This window comes from Diceros bicornis, chromosome 16 (genome assembly GCF_020826845.1).
Source record: "Diceros bicornis minor isolate mBicDic1 chromosome 16, mDicBic1.mat.cur, whole genome shotgun sequence".
In the NCBI taxonomy this organism is placed as follows: domain Eukaryota; kingdom Metazoa; phylum Chordata; class Mammalia; order Perissodactyla; family Rhinocerotidae; genus Diceros; species Diceros bicornis.
The window spans coordinates 26,759,376-26,778,883 of NC_080755.1; the positions used below are offsets into that span (position 1 = coordinate 26,759,376).

The 19,508-nt window shown below is 41.5% G+C and overlaps 1 protein-coding gene across 3 annotated transcripts in view; it reads right to left on the minus strand.

Annotated features, from left to right (window-relative positions):
- The window catches only part of GAREM1 (GRB2 associated regulator of MAPK1 subtype 1), a 191,958-nt gene that overhangs the window by 6,024 nt on the left and 166,426 nt on the right, over positions 1 to 19,508 (minus strand). For all 3 annotated transcript variants that reach the window (XM_058556957.1, XM_058556956.1, XM_058556955.1), the window contains 2 exons: positions 15,121 to 16,293; positions 670 to 836 (listed from right to left, as the gene is read on the minus strand). In XM_058556957.1, the coding sequence (XP_058412940.1) occupies positions 670 to 836; positions 15,121 to 16,293 (1,340 nt within the window). The remainder of the gene's footprint in view (positions 1 to 669; positions 837 to 15,120; positions 16,294 to 19,508) is intronic.

Here is a 19,508-nt window from a genome sequence, read left to right on the forward strand (position 1 = left end):
GTCAGGGGAAACAGCTGATGGAACCGAGGCTGTCTCTTTTGGAGAAGAGACTTAGATCATAGCTGACTTCACATTTTTCACAGGCTGATAAAGAGAAGCAGGGTGGACCTAGATTGGTTTTTCTAGACATAAGAAATAGTTGAAAGTTACATGGAGATAGATTTCAACTTGATACAATGAAAGATTTCAAAAAAAAGTTACTGGCGTTTGCCAATGACAGAATGAGCCGCACTGCAAGAGAACGGCTCCCAGCACTGAAAGAATCCAGACAGAGGTGATGGCTACCTGACAGTGACGGTCAAGAGGGATTCCTGTCCTGGGTGGAAATGCAGATAGAGAGCCAATAGGACCCTTTCAATTCCAGGTCCTAGTTGAAGGTGCTGTCTGCTTGCGTTGAAGTCAAAGCGGAAAGAACTAGATGCTAGCCCTTATCACTGAATTTCTCACAGATTCTGTGTCTTCCCAGGTCACTGGCTCTTCCGTCCTAGCTCAACACCAACAGGGCCCCATCGTGCTCTTCCAGTAAATTTTTCTTTTTAATGTTGAAAAAGAACACTTCCTCTCCCACCACCTGCCTAGGTTACGGCTACTCTGAAACTGTCCTCAAGAAACCGTGACCTGGCTGATGAGAGGAATTGTGTTGAAGGGGGCCCTGGCGTTAAGACTTACATGTCGTGCAGCCCTGAAGAATAGTAGGACAAGGTGGGGCTGGGAGAGCGAGTCTGCTGCCGCGCTGGCTTGACTGTGCGAGGAGGGATGGAGGGACTTGTGGACAAAGGCTTTGCGCTTCGGGGCGGAACAGGTGGGGCGTTCAGGAGCCGGCATTCTTCCCTGACCTGGCGCAGAAAAGAACACTCTGGGTTAGCAACAGACTGACAATGCCACGGGGGGCCAGCTGGATTCTGTGGGGTCAAGTCGCTACTCTTAAAACGGTAACAGCAGGGATGTAAGGAAGGGAGAGAGAAGACTGGAGCAGACAAGAGTGATGGGAAACACAGAGGATGCCAGAGATAAAAACGACAAATGTTGCCTACTTGCTGGGATAGACTTATTTTGAAAGAAACTGCTTGGCAAATGCCAGTTGCTGCTGAAATACAGCAAGTAATGTGAAATACAGCAAGTTAAAGAGCTAGTGATATGTGAGGATGTATAAAACAGGAGTATTAAGAAAATAAGGGCGATCACATAAGAGGATTAAACTCTCCTATTGAGTTGTTTCTTTACTGCTCAAATTGAGTTCAATTTGATCCAAACCTTAAGGAAGGGTGGACCTTCTCCAGTGTTAAAGCTCCTTCTGAGTTATATTCAGGGCCTCTCACATGTAAATGTGCACATGAATCGCCTGGGGATCTTGTTGAAATGCAGATTCTGTCTCAGTATCACCTGAGACAAGCTCTCAAGTGATACTGATGCTTCTGGACCACGGACCATACCCTGAGAAAACAAGGCTGCAGATGGAGTAATGAGGCAGCAGCCCTAATCCAAAAAAAGAGTACTTTTTGTAAGAGTTGCCTCTACTTCTCTCATCCTCCCTTCACCTTCACATTGGAGAGGAGCTAGGTGACCTGTGACATTGCAGCTTCCTTGAGTCTGCCTGCCATCACCCCAGTTTGTTTTCCATTCACTGTGAGCATCAGAATACAATTGGTTTTAATGAAGCAGACATATTTTTATGTACTTCTCTGTGTCAGGCAGCAGGGGGCAGTTTCTCCTTGGTTCTGCTACATAGGTAAAAAAGAACCAATTCTGACTTTGTCAAATTTGCCCTCGCCTGATTTTAGGCCACGTCCCCACCAATTTTTCCACCTTTGCCTTCCACTCCTTCCTGTCCTAGCAGCTCTGGGGGAATAAAGACAATGAAACAGCAAGCATCCATTAGCTTTAGTATTGAGTTTGCTTAAGACCAAATGAAATGGGTTCATGTTACGTTGTGTCTTCTACCACCTACACTGAACTCCAGGCCTCTAACTGGCTTCCTAGCCCTGATTCACACGCCAGAGAAAGCTAGTCAGTAAGAAAAGTCACGTGACCAAGGGTGACCTAGCAAACCTCAATTCTAAGTGAAATGGAAGCAATTTAAAAAGTCTCACCCCTTGCGTTACTTCCTGGGGCTGGGGATCATTGCTCCCATGGGGAGGACCCACAGCCCTGGTTATTGGGACCCACTGGATGCAGTGTTTCACCTGGAGAAGCTCTTGAGGCTAAAACAAAATATTCAGAGCAGCCGATTTTCCTCTCCAACAGCTGCAGGCTTTCCTCTTTTGACTTCTTAAAAAGGTGGTGGATGACTGCAGAAAGAAAATCTGGGAGGAAATGAGGTTTGGACAAGGAAGAGAGAGGATCGTCCAGCTGGCCCAGGAGGACTCTTGACCACTTTGGGGTCTTTTTTTCTTAAAAAGCTGAGAACTAACTATAGACATTGAAGCTCTGGTAGGGTCACCCACTTCCTAGCCTTTGGGGGTATATACTGGTTACAGAATAAGTAACCAATATATTGTGTCATCTTCCTTCTATCTTAGTGAATTGTACAGTAGCCAATTGTGTTTCTTTCCTTTCTCAGGGAACGTCTAGAATCTAGGGTGGATGGATATAACTTTATTATACATGTGCTTGATTCTGTTTATGTTTATAGTAATAGGAATTCATGGAAAATGTGAGAAGATAAGGAGTCTGTCAGTTCACTTCTTAATTTTCAAAATAAACACTTAGTCACTTCTCAACATTGGGTTAGAAAGGAACAAGAGGAAAACATGGTTAATATTGAATTTGACTTAGAATTTTCTAAATTTTGATATTAGTCATTAAATATGACATTTTATTAGGGGCTGCTTACCTAGATGTCAATTATAACACGCATTTTAATTTCAAGTAATCAGCTGACCTGGGTCTTAGAACCCAGAAGAGAAGCCACTTGTAGTTGAATTTGACCTGTTGGAAGTCTTCTTTTCCTGTTTTTATAACCAACCCCAGGCACTCAAGGTCATTTAGAGGTGGTTCTGCCACTTCCTTCCATAACTGGGCCGTTCCAATGAGCTTTCCAATAGGTCTCCCACATGGCGGGGGGAGTAGTGAGAAGAAGCATTTGTAGGTCACAGGGCCTGTGAGGTGAGCCGTGGCTAACTGGGAGCATTTACAACTGAACTCCCCAGCATTTGAGATATAGAAAGCTTTCTGGGTGGCCACATGATTCCTGAAAAAAGTTAAAGAACCAATGCATGCACGAGAGAGTGTGTATGCATGTGTGCAAGTGTGTATGTGTGTGTGATCTTACTCTTGGGAGATGGGATGTGGTCAGCAAAGAGATATGAACATAGGGCCAAGAGAGATTTCCTTCCATTGTGATGAGAGGGTAGTTTGGGTATAATCATGTGAATTCAAAGGGAAAGAACTAGGCTTATTTGAAGCTTGTTTTGGAGAAAAAGTAGTTTAAAAACAAGACAAAAAATGACTTTAAAGGGACCCTGTCCATGACAAGAGTTCAGCTGTAATTTTTTCGAGGCACAAATGAGTGGCTTGTGCTACACCAGGCAGGTGCTCGAGGGCGGCCCTCAGTGGGCGGGCACAGCTGACCCTGCTACACATCTCCACGTGTTACTGTCAACTTGTGGCTGCAGATGTGGTTCCTCAAATGAAGTCATATTTCACTGCACTTTATGGGAAAATTATATGCTTTGGTGGAACGTATACATTTGGGGATTCGGAAGTAACAAATAGTGAGGGTTTACTGTGCCATCTGACTTCCTATCTCTTACACCCTTGTAACAGTCATCATTCCACTTTTCTTCGCCTCTTGATTTGATTCAACATGGGACATTTTTATCCAAGAAGAATGTAGCTGTGCTTGAAATGAATTTTATCTGACAATAAAAGGCAATTTACAAGACTGGATGGCCAATCACCCTATTTCCAGTTTCCCCTCATATTCAATTTCACTGTTAAGTGATACATTTTCAACACATTCCTTCTAAAAGTCTCAGCATGTGGCTTTCATCATGTTACTTCCCATCTCCCGTGGCCTCCTCTGATTACTGGCTAAAGTCCAGCCTCTCCTGCTTTCCACTGAGGCCCTCTGTAGTCTTTCTAGCTGGAAGAAACTATTCCATCTTTCTAGTTATTTCTCCCACGCCTCCTCTATATGAACACACAAGTTCACGCAGTGTGGTGGATTCAGTGTCACCTAAACACGCCTTGTGCTTTCCTGTCCTTCTCTCTGCTTCAGTTCTCACTGCTATCCCACCTAAATGCCAAGCCCTAAGGCCCAGCCCCCAACGTTACATGCTGCTCTGGGACCATCATAAACAGCCACCAGAACTGGTCACTGCTTCTGAACTGTACTAACATGCTGTTTATATTTACTTACTTTTCATGTACATTCAATTAGCCTGAAAGTAAAACTGGTAAGGACTGTCATCATTGTTATTACTGCCCTGTGGATGGCAGAGTGTGGGGATCTGTCACCTCTGGCACAAATATGTCACACAGAATGCCAGGTAGAAGTTAACAGATGTCACAAAAAATACAAGAAAAAGGCAGTTTCATTTTTAAGCCAATACCATCAGAATGCCTTTTATATTTTTATGTGGAAATTGTTATTGAAAGGTCATTTGGGCTGGATGTTAATTTTTTTGTGTCCTCCTATTAGTGCCAATCTAGGGAAAACAGGTGCCAGCAGATCTGGCACATAGGACCACCATCAACTCCACCATCGTCACATTTGACATAGTATCAGATTGAAAATGACAATGATGGTATTTCTAAATTGGGAAATGTCGTGGCTCTCATTATTAGCAACCAGGTAACTACTATTCTAAAATGAGGATAAAATAGAATACATTGTGCCTGGTGGACGAGAGCCCTTCTCTTCCTTTCCAAGGCAGCATTTAAGACTGAACTTCAACTGGCAGCATAAGGAGGGAAAGGGACCTGGATTACGAGGAATAAACCTCCAACACTGGCACTAAGTGAGGGGCGGGCATTCTGTTTTGAGGCAGGTGTTACCACCCATCACAGGTTATGGGTGACCTTTGCCTGCTGGTAAGTAATTTCCGGTTATGAGTAGCTTGGGTGTTCACAGAGAAGCACTTGGCATCTATGGTTTATGACAATGAGCACAACATGGACTCAGGTGGCAGCAGGGAGAGCTGACTCTATCCCTACCCAGAGCCTTGCTACACGAGCAGTTCTCTGGTCTACAGCTTTTCTTTCTAGCAGTTACACTTTCAACACAATTCTCTCATCCTTGCTCCTTCACAACAAAGTCTTTCCCTCTTCTAAATGCTCAGTGTTTCAATTCTTATCAAATATAAGATACTTAGGATTAAAACAACTATCTTCAGTATTCAGTAGATTGCTAATCCAGGGCCAAATATAAAGCTAATTTATTGAAAGGCGGAAGTGGCGAGTTCTGCTCTTTCTAGAATTGTCACTTTTTTTTAGTCTACGAGGCATATTCTTAGGGAGGCATATTCAAGCAACTGCCCTCTAACACACTGAAATAATCTAATAGTGGCGGTTTGAAGTAAGCTGTAAAGTGTCTGTCCTGGGGGCTAACAGCCAGCCAGGATCATAGGCACCATACTTCCACTGTCCTTAAAAGTCTGAAGAACATGGCTATCCCTTTCCCTTTCCCTACATACTACATGATAATTCCATTTTGCTATTTATTTGTTCAAATATATGCTAAGCACCTATCACAAGCTCACTGAGCTAGTGTTGAGTATACAAAGATGAGTAACTCATGGAATTAGTTGTGAGGGAGGGAGACAAACACATAATGGAGAATTGACAGTATAATAATAGAAGTACAAGCAAGGCTTAGCAAGGGCACCACAAATTCATTCAAGGTGGCAGGAGAAGAACAAATTCATAGGGAATTTTACTGAGAGTCTTGAGGAAGAAGGAATTATGAGTGCACAATAGGTACAGAGGCATGACAAAACCACCAGAGCGATCCTCTGGTTGGGGGCTTGGATGACGAGACCAATACTGGTGCCATTTATCAGACAGATACAGAAGGATGGACAGGGCTTGGGAGAAACCAAGGAGTTCAGTTTTGAAAATACTGATTTTGAGCTTGATGTTCTACTGATGGATAGAATCTGAAGTCATGGTGGCATTGAGACCTCAGATGAGAAACGAAGAAGGTTGAGCCTCTAAGGGATGGGCAGAAGAGGAGGCAAAGAAGGAGAGACACAAGTGGCAGCATCTTACCGCTCCCAGAGCAGAAGCATGTCCAAATGGTGTCAAAGAAGCCAAGGGTGGGGAGGATGGCAGGAGAACGACAGTGTAAAGATGGAAGGACGTCAGGAAGTTAGGAAAGGTCTGGAAGATATGTGATAGTTAGCAGATCACTGGGGATCTTAGCAAACGAAGCTTGAGTCAAGTGAGGGGAGCAGAAGCCAGATTCTAGTGAATCAAAGCCAGAACAGGAGATGAGGGGGGAGTTGTAGAGGGCAGATCACTCTTCTCAAGAATACTGGTTGGAAAGGAAGAGGGAGGCAGTTATTAGAAAGGGATACTAGGATGAAGGAAGCATGGCATTTTTTCCTCTAAGTTTGAAAGAAACTGGAAAAATGTGCTTAGGTATGTCCACGCACGATGTAACCTGGAGGGTGAGTGCACCCTGACTCCTGGGAGCTGTGCTCTCCTTTCATTTAAGAAGATGGAAAGGAGGACACACATTTTTCCATCGCTCTCTGCCTTCACCATCACTGGCCATGTGAAGCTAGAAAAGTAATCAATGGTAGCTTATAATCTAACAGCTAAAGCAAAGAAGGAACACACCCAATAGGATTAATGACTTTGGGAAGCTTCATGTTTCTAAGTGAAGGTGGTCAACAAAGTCAAAACCCAACTCCAATCTGTGGTCAAAATCATGTAATGGGGTTATTTTCTTTATTTTCAGAATACTGTCCAGAAAGTTGAACTTGATTTCCTGACTCCCGGAATAGGCACTTAAACGTCCTTTCCCTTCTCCACTCCCCACAGCTCTAACTCTGCTTAGCTAGGAGGGAACTGAGCACAGGATAAAGGACCAATAATCTGTGATAGATGGAAAACAAGGTCTTCTCCCTAAATAGCCACATGTTAAAAACAATGCATGAGAATCTGTTCAAAATATAAAGCTCTTCATTGCATGCTTAGAAAACAAGGTTACACGTAGATGTTTGGAGGACAAAAATTCAAACATTACATACAATTGGAGTATTTTATACACATTACACATGAACTACTTTCTTTCTCCTGTGACATTATCTTTCTCTGACACTTCCTAGGGATTAAAAGAATACAAGAAACAAAAGACACACTCAGTGTTTATGAAATAGCATAGTGTGGGAATAGGGGCTTTTTGGCATGATAATGTTTCTTGGAAAGTCTTTGTTTCTTGGAATTCCCTATGAGTCTTCTATGAAAGAAATGACACCTTCACACCCCTTCACTAACTGGACCAAAGAGACGGCTTAAGAAAAGTAAATGGAACATTTACTATGACATGTTCTTTGCTTAACTGTCTTTTTTTGGGGGGGGGGAATCAATTTCATAGCAGTGGTTACTCAGCTTTTGAATACAAGGCAGTAGGTCTGGAGACACCTCCTCAAGGCCACATGCTTCCTTGTCTACAGTCTAAAATCTATCATCACATGACTGTGGGTGAAAATCTCCTCTGTCTCAAAGATCATGCTGCTTGGAATTGTGGGCCGTCATTAAAGAGATTTTGGCACACTTAGGTGGGGTAAGGATCACTTGGTCAGTATGTTGACAATGATTCAGAAAATATATATGCTATAGGTGAGCTTGATCCAAAATTGGACTCACCTTTACTACGAGTTTTCTTCTCTAAAAAGCCGGCTTCAGGATAATGTGAGCAATCCAAAGAAAGGAGTTTTGTAACCATGCTTCCTTGAACTTTGTAACTTTGCCTTCGCCACATGCCCTCTGCTCTGTATTTTACATTTCTTCCCACACTCCCTCTCCCAGATAACAAAATCATTACAGCCTTAAGAAATCTTATTTATAAAGAGGCTTTTATACAAAGAGTTCACAACCCTGTCACATACTCATCAGGGATATTTTCAGCCAAACAGAAATTAAAGTTTTATAATGACAAAATGGCAACAAATGAAACTCTATTTGATTAATTACGCAAGGGCAGATGTGATTACAGTCAAAATGCTGATTCTCAGATGCATACGTTTCTTTTTCCAGTTTTACACACTGAGACAAGGAACTAAGACAGACCTGGGTCTGAAATGGCCTCCATCTCCAAGCCTTGGGCGAGGGAGGCAAGGCGGAGGGCGCAGGAGGCCGCTCACTGGGAGACAAGAAGGGCAAGTGGTTCTGAAAAGAATACTTGTTTAAATTCTAGGGTGCTTCCATGGACTCAGAAGAAAGAATACGCCATTGGGGCAGAGAATAAAGACCTTTTCTGAGCAAGGAGTATAATACATGATAGATATATTTAAATAGTATATAACCTTCCTCTTAACGTGGTTTTGTGCAAATGGTACGTAAGAGTGCAGATCTGAAACAAAATCTATCCAGCAGATTATAATTTCTTTATTTCATCATTCTAATCATTAAGACTTTCAAGGGACACAGGAGAAAAAAGTTTCCTGGCCTAGAAGATTTCATTTAAGAACAAATAACCTACATGAAATTGAAGGTGATTAGCTTCAAAATTACCAAAACGCAATAGTAATAATTTAGTCCTTATTTCAATTAACAAATAGGAATGTAGGTATGGCTTACTTACAGAGTAGTCCTCAAAAGTTGAAATTAAAATTAATTAAATGTCAAATGCCTTAGGAGGCCTCATTAATTAGTGGAATCCTGAGTGAATCTTTCTGTAATTATTTTGAAAAGTAAATAATCACTTGCAGATTAATGTTTTTAGTACCTCAACTTGAATATTAACACATCAGGTTTATTTAAGAAAGTCTGTCCTTTAATGCCTTTTCTAATATTAACATTTGATAGAAGGAAAAAGCCCAAAGATAAAATAAGATAAAAATTCAGAGTAGAATCAATTTTCATAGCTGTTCCTCTCAGCTTATATATGAACATATTTTTATAGCTTTTTCCTTAACTTTGGTAGTCCCATGAGGCCCCTTAGGGTGGACACAACCAGGGTTGTGACATCTGGTGGCACTATGACCACGCCTGAGGAATGGAATCAAACAAGGCAACCTTTTAGCTTTAAATTTCTATGTAGGGTTGCCTGGGAATTTCAGCTTCTTGACATGTGTTTGCAGCCTTAGAGCCACATGCAGCTTTTTCACAGGCATTATAGTTCTTCAAAACCCCCAATTCCCCCCTTAAAGGATTATATGTTATTGGGATCCACAGGACGCCGAGCATTTCTGTAGCTTTTTTTTGTGGTTTATGATGATTACAAATTTGGCTCCACAGCTGGGTAACTAGAACATAACACCTAGCTTATCAAGTAGACATTTTCCAAGTCAGATGAAAAGAATGTTTTGTTATTTTTAAACCCAATTAGGTTTTTCTAGTATCTTAGAGACCTAGCAAAATGAAACTATCACACACACTTTTGGAATGTGGAGACAACTGCCTCCTGCCTGGGTGCCAGGGCTCTCTGCTGGCCTGGCTGTGGAGGTAGATGCGCCATCCCCACCAGCCTCCATGACTCTTTGGAGAAGTCTATACCCTAGTTAAGGAAGGATGGAGGAAAAAAACCTCCCCAAAAATTCACTTTCTATCTGACCCTAACTTGAATCCTTCCATCCCATATTCAGTTACTGCTACTATTTATTGAATGCTTACTATGTACCAGGGAAAAGTGCCAAGTGCTCTGTACAACACAATAACGCGATGAAGAAGTTGTTATCATCTCCACAGGAACTGACTCTGGGAGGTTAAATATTTTGCCCACGGTACAAAGCTACTAAGCAGTGGAGTGAGGATTCAAACTCATGTGTGGCTCTTGGACGTGATAATACGTGCCTCTAATTATTTATCACTCAGTGTGGTAGATCACTGCTCTCCCTGCTTCCAGTTAAATTCCACCGAGAGGGGAAATGAAGACTCCCAGGATGTTTCAGATTTTCTTCCCTCTTCTCATCAGTTGTTCAGCCTGTCTAAGGCAGATTCAGACACTCCAACTCACTTCTATAGAGCTCGGTTAGTTTTTTCAAGCACCTATGGACTAGGTCCAGTCAATCTGGCATTAAACTCACGCTTTTGTGATGAGAAAACAGCTATTTTGAGTTGCTGCTTAGGCATTTTACAGTATGACAACACTACTGGACATTTCGATAAGGACCTGAACTTACGATTCCTGCACAAGCCCTTGCTTTGCTTTTTCTGGGGCATCCTTTTGCTCAGAGGTGAGCCCAGGAAAAGTTAGTGACATTGGCCCCAACCATCTGATAAGTAATAGATTCTTGCTACCCTGCTCTCTCTCTCTCACTTATGACCTGCGACAGAGGACGGCCCTTCTCCCGGCTCACTGCATGCCCCCCACCCCATTTCTGGGATCTGTAAGTAACAAATCTTGTGACTTTACTTTCATGGTGTGAGTGTATTGAAACTGCACCTTCAATGAAAATGACCCAGGGGTTTTCACTTCCCCAAAGTAGGAGCTCAGATGCTGAGGGAGCTACCTGCCAACCCCACATGGGTGGCTTGTGCCTCCTCATTCACCAGGTCATAATCTGCATATTCTTAATTTAATACACTAGCTACAGGTCCACAACACACCTTTAAGTCTTATTTTTCTCAAATACCAACAACATGGTGTGCTCTTTTACAGGAATTTTATTTACAATGACTTTCAGTCTTATAATAATGAATATAGTCTACCCATCCATCTTAGAACTCAATCCCTACAGCCTGTTTCTCACAGGCTGTGGGCCTCCCTGTCTATCACAAAGGTTAACACATTCTTCATCAATGTTGCAGTAAAACTTGGTTTAAACCAGTGGTTCACAACCTAGAGCTTCTTTTATGATTTTTCCCTTCATGAATCTCAATTGTTGTAATGTTAACAACTAACCAAGAGTGAATACACTTTTTTCTGTTACTAAAGAAGATGGAGGATATTAACCCCTGGATCCTGCGGTCCCCAAGTTGGATACTGCTGCATACATGGTTTTAGAAGAGTTGTGATCCTGTAGTTTTGATAGCGATTTGTAATTCACTGCACAGACCAGAGCAGTCTGGGAGTCAAACATCTTATTTATAGAATTTCATGCAATATAAAGTCTTCCCATCATTGCTCTCCAAAATGGCATCTTCTAAAGAGGAAAAAAAAAAAAAAAAAGACAGCTCTTGAAGACTGTCACTTGTAGAGTGTATCTGAGTAAATATCTTAGACATAGCAGGCAATACCCAGAAAATTAAAATAATGGATAGAGGCCCACAATGTTATGAAATAAGAGGACATGTTTAGAATAAACGTATGAACCAACAAAGATAATCCACTTAAAGAGAGACTGTCAGGTCATTCTGATTTGAGGGCACTTTGCACAGTTTTAAAAAGTGAAAATGTCACCATTCAGTGAGCTAGGCACGCGTGCTCCCTCAGCTTGAGCCCACGTGCAACAATTCTAAGGGATACAAGTAGGCGCATCCTTCAACACCTGGAACCAGGAACTGTTTATTTTTCCCTGGGACATTCCCATTAGGAAAGGAATAGCCTCTTATACTTGGGAGACATAAGTGGTTGGTTTTGTGTAAAAAAAACTGTATTAAACAATTTTTACAAAGATATATAAGGACTAGAACATAATTCTAAATAGCCTCATCAAGTACAAAATACATTAACAAGGCTAAACCGACTATTCCTCCACTGAGGATTTTCTGTTTGGCCCCACAACCTAGTTTTGCCCCTTAGCATATGGATAGGAAAGTGCTGACAAGCATAACTCAGATGACATCAGAACCGCGGCACAACGCAGGAAACACAGTCGGTATCAGCGTTGAAGGGGAAAGATTTATTCTCGCTTTTCCAGAAAGAAACAAAGACCATCAAAATTTGCTGGAGAGGGAGCACAACTATGTGTTACAACTTAGGACACTGAATCAGGAAGTCAAGAATAGAAGAACTAGAAGAAAATGAACAGGCCGACATACATAGCAATGGAGCCACTATACTCTAGATCTTAATGGGACTGGGTCATGGACTGTGGCAAAACAGAGTTCATTCGCCAATTACCAACTTTGTCTCCCTTACCATGCAAGACACGCTTTCTTTGACTCTGTTCCATTGCTCCAGCTCCTTTCATTCCCAAAGACCTTGTGGGAGCTGTCACCTTCTCAGATAAAGTTTCACTTGACAGTGGCCTCACTTGAAAGCTTATGGCCATCTTTAATTATCGGGTGGGACAGTTGTTAGCTATACGGCTTGTCTCTCTCCCAGGACTCACTCTACTGTAACTATCCAAAAAAAGTTTATTTAATTCTGTGGGAGCACTTGAATTTATGTCCCATTAAAGTTCCCTTTTGAAAATTACAAGCTGAAGCCACATCTAACAATTATGACGTCCTCTGGATCCCACGCACATCCTAAAAATGGAAAATTCATTTCATGGTTACAGAACCAATAAAAAATATGACCTTATTCAAAATGCCTAATTTTTTCCATTTTTTAGGTAAAATAAATGATTTCAGGTGTTTATAAAAAAAATCATTATGATTACAGCATTCTATAAATGTTGGACATGCTATGAAAAGATTCTCTTATGTCATAAGAAATTACAGCTTAGACTGGAGGCCAAAATCTTTTCTTCTCCTATGCGATTTGCTTTTACTTTCAAATTTAACTCTAGCATTTTTCTTCTAGTACTCAGGTCAAGATAAGGCTTCTTAGTATTTACGTTCTTACTCATCTTTCATTAGCCACAGAAAAAACAAGCAGCGCTAGTTTCCCACCTCTAGACTTGGTTTTGTAAATGACTCTGGGTGTGACCATGTTGGATGAGTCAATCAGTCAGCCAACAAACGTGAGTCCCCACTAGGTTGCCAGGTAGGATCAAAGTTCTATAGGAAAAGTTCATGTGGTCACATTCCTGTTGAAGATCAGGGCTTCCACCTTTAAGTAATATCAAATACACAGCTGAATTGAGACATCCCTAAAATTGCCTAGAGGACTTGCCAGGAGGAGTGTCATCTTACTTTTTACCTCGTTTTTGGGGAACACCCTCCGACATGAATAAAAGGACCAGGGACTCTGACTCCACCAAGACTTCCCTCAAATATTCCAAGACCCTAACTGGGTACAGGGATTTCTGGGCATGTGCCTTAAGGTCCCTGGAAGATCCTGTAAGGAGCAGGGCAAAGGCCAGACCTGCAGTTTCTGGGGAGTTCTTATGTCCTGGAACAAACAGCCAGAGGTGGGTCCTCTCTGGGGAAAGCTTTGCAGCAACAAGGGGTCTGCACAGACAGCTAAGCATGATGCCTGGCACAAAGTGCTGCCTGACGTTCAGGGCTGTCCACGACCTGGCTCCAGCCTTTCAGCCACCACTGCCCTTCATATACCCTATTCAACCCTATTCCACTGGCCCAACAAAACTTCTTCTTTCCCCTCACCCGTCCCAGCTTCCACACCTTTGCTCACACTATTTTGTCTGGAATGCCCTTCTTTCTCATCTCTCGGCTCTTCCAATTCCTATATATTCTCTCAGCTCATTAAAACTGTCATAACCTCCATGAAGGCTTCTCTCATTTATCATCCAACTAGAAGTTTCTTTCTCCTTTGAATTCCCACAAACATTATCTATGTATCTCTCTCTTCTATTGCTTATCACATTTTAACTTGTATGATAGTCATCTCTTTCATCTGTTACCTTCCCTATAAAACTGAAAGGTACTAGAGCCCAGAGTCCAGGTCTTATAGATGGTCATATTTCTAGCATCTCACCCAGTAATTCCATGGTTTTAATACTGGGTTCTGCACAGCCCGAGGGTTCCAGAGAGGCATCCTGAGACCACCCAGTGCAGGCAGAGAGGGGACAAGGGCACATAGAGACCCCCCCTCCCTCCAATCTGTGCTTTAGTCTGATGGGTTTCGATTTCAATTCTTCTATTTATTGTGATTCACATAAGTTTTGTTTTTTTTTTTTTAAGGATTCTGCTAGAGATAGAAAAAAAGAAAATAGATATTGCTGCAATAGATATTGTCAAATAAATGAACAGAATTACACTCAAGGCCTCTAGTGCTTTCTCCTCTCAGATATAATGAAATCCAATGATCAAAAATGAGTAGCAAATGTTCAGAGTGACTGTCAATCAAAGAACACGGTCAAAACAGAGGGCCCTTCCTCCTGTCCTGTATTCACCTTTTTGCATTAAAATTTGATAGAAGCCCTCTAAAGCTCTGAATGAGTTATGTCTAAGGTGCTAAATAAAACCACCCTGGCACCTGGTTCTGCTCTGAGGGGGGGGCGTGTGCATGTGGGTGTGTGTGTGTGGGTGTGTGCGTGCATGTGTACCCAAGCACATCCACTATTCTTTGATCTCAATGTAACTTCAGGGATATAGGAAAGAGTTACAAGGGACGCTGATGGCTCTCAACCGCCCACTCCCCCCAAATAAATCTACTCCCTCTTTTGTCTTCCCCATCACTGTAAATGGCATTAATATCCACTCTGTTGCTCAGGCTAAAAACCCAGGAGTTTTCCTTGATTTCTCTGTTTCCTTCACTACCCACATCCAATTTATCAGTAAATACTGTTGGGTCTACCTCTAAAACATGTTCCAAAGCAGATCATTTCTCCCTGCCATCCACCGCTACCAACTGCTGTGGTTCAGGGCATCATCATTTCATACCTCTGTTACTGAAATCGCCTCTTCTCTGGTCTCCTGGCTTCTGCTCTCTCCTCCCTATTATCCGTTCTCTAGGCGGCAGTGAAAGTCATGCTTAAACTTTTCCTATTAAAAACTCTCAAAGAGTTTCTCATCAAACATAGAGTAAAACTATACTTCCTAACTGGCAATAATCTAGCAACCATTTATATTTCACTCCAAATTAAGCAAATTTGCTTATTCTGATAATCTTTCACTGGGGAGTTTTCCTTGCTTTAGGAAAGAAAATAAATTAGTGGATGACTGAGCAGAGAGACAGAACGACTGGCACATCACTCAAAAATAGAAATGACTTACGGCTTCAGATTTGGGAGGCACTGGAGGTGGAGGTAGGGCAATTTCTGAAGACTTCATTGCTGCTCCCAGAGTTCCGGGGACAGGAAGAGGAGAAGTTGCACATTTGGACCGGACAGAACCTCTAAACTGATCACACCTGCTCTTCTCGCTCAGGGAACGAGTGAGAGGCTGATGGCTGGGCTTGCCTTCCTCCAGCCACAGCTCTTCATAAGGAAGTTCTGACTTCCCTGGGATGCCCGCTAGTTCTTCATTAGCTTCTGGGAACAGGTAGTCGCTCCCACTATCACCCGAGTCCTGATAGGGCAGGATGTCATGAGGAAAGGGAGCCCACTCTCCCCCCAGGTCCCTGCAGCCATGGAGGTTCACCTCGCTGTTGCCATGGAGATTGTTGCCATACACACAGACCGAGAGCCGGTGGAAGGACTGGGTGAGCTCATCACGAGCATAGCTAAGGGAATTGGGCACATGGTTGTGGCCAGAGCATCGGCCCTTCTTGGGGCTCTTGCAGTCCTCATTCCAGTCAGTTTTCACATCGCGGACAGCCCGTGAATACTCATCAATGTCGAACTGTTCTTGGCAGATACCCAGCCAGTGATGGACCAGGGTTTCCGGCCATACTTCCCCCTTCACCAGGTGTTCTGGGAGGCTAAACTTGGGGACAGTCAAGTGCAAAGGGAAGTGCATGGGGAGGATCTTGTTGTTCCGCAGCACACAGCAAACCACCACTGTCTTGGTCTGGATGTTCACAAACTTGTAGCGGTGACCCTCGCGGATGAAGTGGAGGTCGTATGGGTTCCTTGGTGGAGGGCTGGGCACAGTCACATTCACAGGAAGCCTGGTTTTCTCCACAATGTTGCGGATGGTGTGTTCGCCCTCCTGCATCTGAAGTTCCAGGGGACTTCGGGTGCTAAATCGGCCCTTGCACTGGAATGGAAGGCTAATGCTTTCATTGGTCCGGTGATTCATGCAAATGAGACACGGCATTTTGCCTTTTCCCAGCTTGCTGATGGAATTGAGTTTCCCAATCTTCTTGAAGATTGTGTTGAGTCGTGACTTTTCCTTGAAAGTCTTTGCGTAAAGGATTTCTGCCTGTCCCATTAGAGTGAGTTCATCCCCGGTACACAGGGTGATGTTGTAAACTTCCGTGTCTTCATTGCATTCACCTGAAGCAACCTACAACAGAATAAATCAAATTTTAGGTTAGTTTCCTTTAGTCTATTCACACAAATAAGTAGAGAACTTGCTATCACGACATGTATGTGCACACACAAAAGAAAACGCTGTTTTTTTTTTGTTTTTTTTTTTTTTTTTGTGAGGAAGATCAGCCCTGTGCTAACATCTGCCAATCCTCCTCTTTTTTTGCTGAGGAAGACTGGCTCTGGGCTAACATCCATGCCCATCTTCCTCCACTTTATATGGGACGCTGCCACAGCATGGCTTGACAAGTGGTGCCTCGGTGCACACCCGGGATCCAAACCAGGGAACCCCGGACCGCCGTGGCAGTTCACCGCATGCGCCACCAGGCCAGCCCCTGTGTTTTGCTTTAATACTAAATTTAGCCACTCCATTTCTTTTATAGTATTTATGTGGCTAAAAATAACAAGATGATATTGGTTTAGATTTTTAAAAACATGTTTTTTCCTGAAGAAAAAAGTAATCTGTTCATTAGTAAAAATTTGGGAAATACAGAGGGAAAATACACATGAAAAATAACACTCGGGAGCCTGATTCAGAGATAGCCATGGTTAACGTTTTGATAAATATCCTGCTGGTTTCTTTTCCTCTGTAGAGTAGCCTATCAAATGGATAATTATTTTGGGACATCAGTATTATTATCATTATATCTTTTTCAGTTATTAAAAAAATGCTTTTATGAACACCACTGTAGAAAATTCCTTACTTTTTTAACTAATAAAATTTTACTAAATTTTCTAAAATTGGAATTGAGATAAAGGATTTAGAAATGTTTTATTTCTCCCTATTCTTTTATTTTATTATACAAACTATTCATGTTCATTGGAAAAAAATTAGAAAATACAGATATGAAAATGAATAAATTCTACATAATCTTACCACTAAAGCTAATCTATGTTAACAATTTTATATATAAAGAAAAAAATGAAATGTATCAGTCTCAGAAATATATAAATACACACACAATTTTGTTGCTGAGTTTCTCACTATAAGGTATCCATTTTCCCACGTATGTGCTCCATCAGTTGTAACACTGACCTAATGTATTTCATTATATATGCATAAGCCTTAATTTATTTGACCAGTTTCTTACTGTTAGATGATAGGTTTTCCTAAGGTTTAACAAATATAAATAGTACTGCAACGAACTTTTTTACAGTTCAATTATTTCCTTAGGATAAAGGCCCAGAAGTAGAATTGCACGGATAAAGCTACATATATGTTTGAAAGATCTAACATGTACTGCCCATTGTGCTTCATCAGTATTATCCTTATTTATACTTCTTCCACTTTATGAAACTGTCTCCCCATACTCATGAAGAACTTTAATGTCTACCAATATTAAAGGCAAAGTATGCATCCTGCATTTATTTATTCATGTTTTATTTTGAATATTTTTGACTATTAGTTATAGTGAATATTTTTTGGTATTTATATATCTGTATATTTAGATATCTTCCTTTGTGAATCATCTGTGTCCTTCATCCATTTTTCTATTGGGATGGTCATCTTACTGATTACTTTTTATGTAATGTGAATGTCATTTATGCTATACATTTTTCATTTTCAAAATTTTCCTCTGTGATTTTAGTCTTGGGTGTTATGCTACTACTAGTTGAGACGATGTAGATCAGCGATTCTGAACTAGGGGTGACTTTATCCCCACCCCTCAACCCCTGGGGATATTTGACAATGTCTGGAGACATTTTTGATTGCCACAACCGGAAAGGAGCTACTTATATCTAGTAGGTAGAGGCCAGGGATGCTGCTAAACATGCTACAATGCACAGGACAGCCCCCACAGCAAAGAACTATCCAGTCCAAATTTCAGTAGTGCTGAGGTTGAGAAATGCTGATATAATTAACTAATATTTTCTTCTAGTCTTTTTTTTTTTTTTTTGGTGAGGAAGACCAGCCCTGAGCTAACATCCAATGCCAATCTTCCTCTGTTTTGCTGAGGAAGACTGGCCCTGGGCTAATATCCATGCCCATCTTCCTTTACTTTATATGGGATGGCACCACAGCATGGCTTAACAAGCGGTGCGTTGGTGCGTGCCTGGGATCCGAACTGGCGAACCCTGGGCCGCTGCAGCGGAGCGTGTGCACTTAACCTCTTGCGCCACTGGGCCGGCCCCTCTTCTAGTCTTCTGATAGTTTCATTTATTAACTACTTAACTTATTTAAAAATTTTTGGGTGGATTATTTAAGGTAGGGATCTAACTTTAGTTTTTAAACAGTTAACGAATTGCCCAGTACACTTCCTAAATAACAATCCCTTTCATCAGTGATTTGAAGGGTCACTTTTATCATACATTAAATTTATAAAACATATACACTCACATGTATACATATATTTGTATCTAAAAAGGCCATTTTATCCTAATGACCTTTCCGCCTATCTTACCATCATAACTATACTGTTTTAATTTCTGTATCTTTATCTTACATTTTCAGATCTGGTAGCAACAGCCTTCACTTGTAGTTATTCTGACTCAAAAACTTTTCAGATGGCAAGAAACAAAAGGAGCAAAGTCAAAAGTCAAGTAACAGACTGAGCAAATACTCCTAATAAAGAAGCAGCATTTAAAAAATGACCAAAAATCCTCCAGAAAAAGGGGCAAAAGTCATAAAAAAAAAATTCACTAAAAAGATGCACAAAGGCCTTCAAATCTATGGAAAGATGTTCACCTTCTCTTATAATAAGAGAGATGTAAATTAAAATATACTGGGATACCATTTCTTATCTAGAACACACTGACAAAAATTCAAAAGCTTGACTTCGCACTCAATTGGTGAGGCTATGGGGAAACAGGACTTCTTGTTCACAGCTGGTGGAAATGCAAAATGATACAAGCCCCGTGGCGGGAAATTTGGCAATATCTAATCAAACTACATGTGCATTTATCCCTCCACCTAGCAATTCTACTTCTAAGAATTTACCTTGAAGACTATCCTCCAACACTATGAAAATACACATGTACAAGGTTATTCATCATAGCATTATTTGTATTTGCAAAATACTGGAACCAATTTAATAAATGCACAAACATAGGAGACTGATTGACTAAACTACGGTACACACAAGAAATGGTATTATGCAAAAAAGAATCAGGATGATTGACTTCAATGAATTGATAAGAAATGACTTCCAGGATATATTGTTAAGTAAAAAAAAAGTGCATAAAATTTTATAC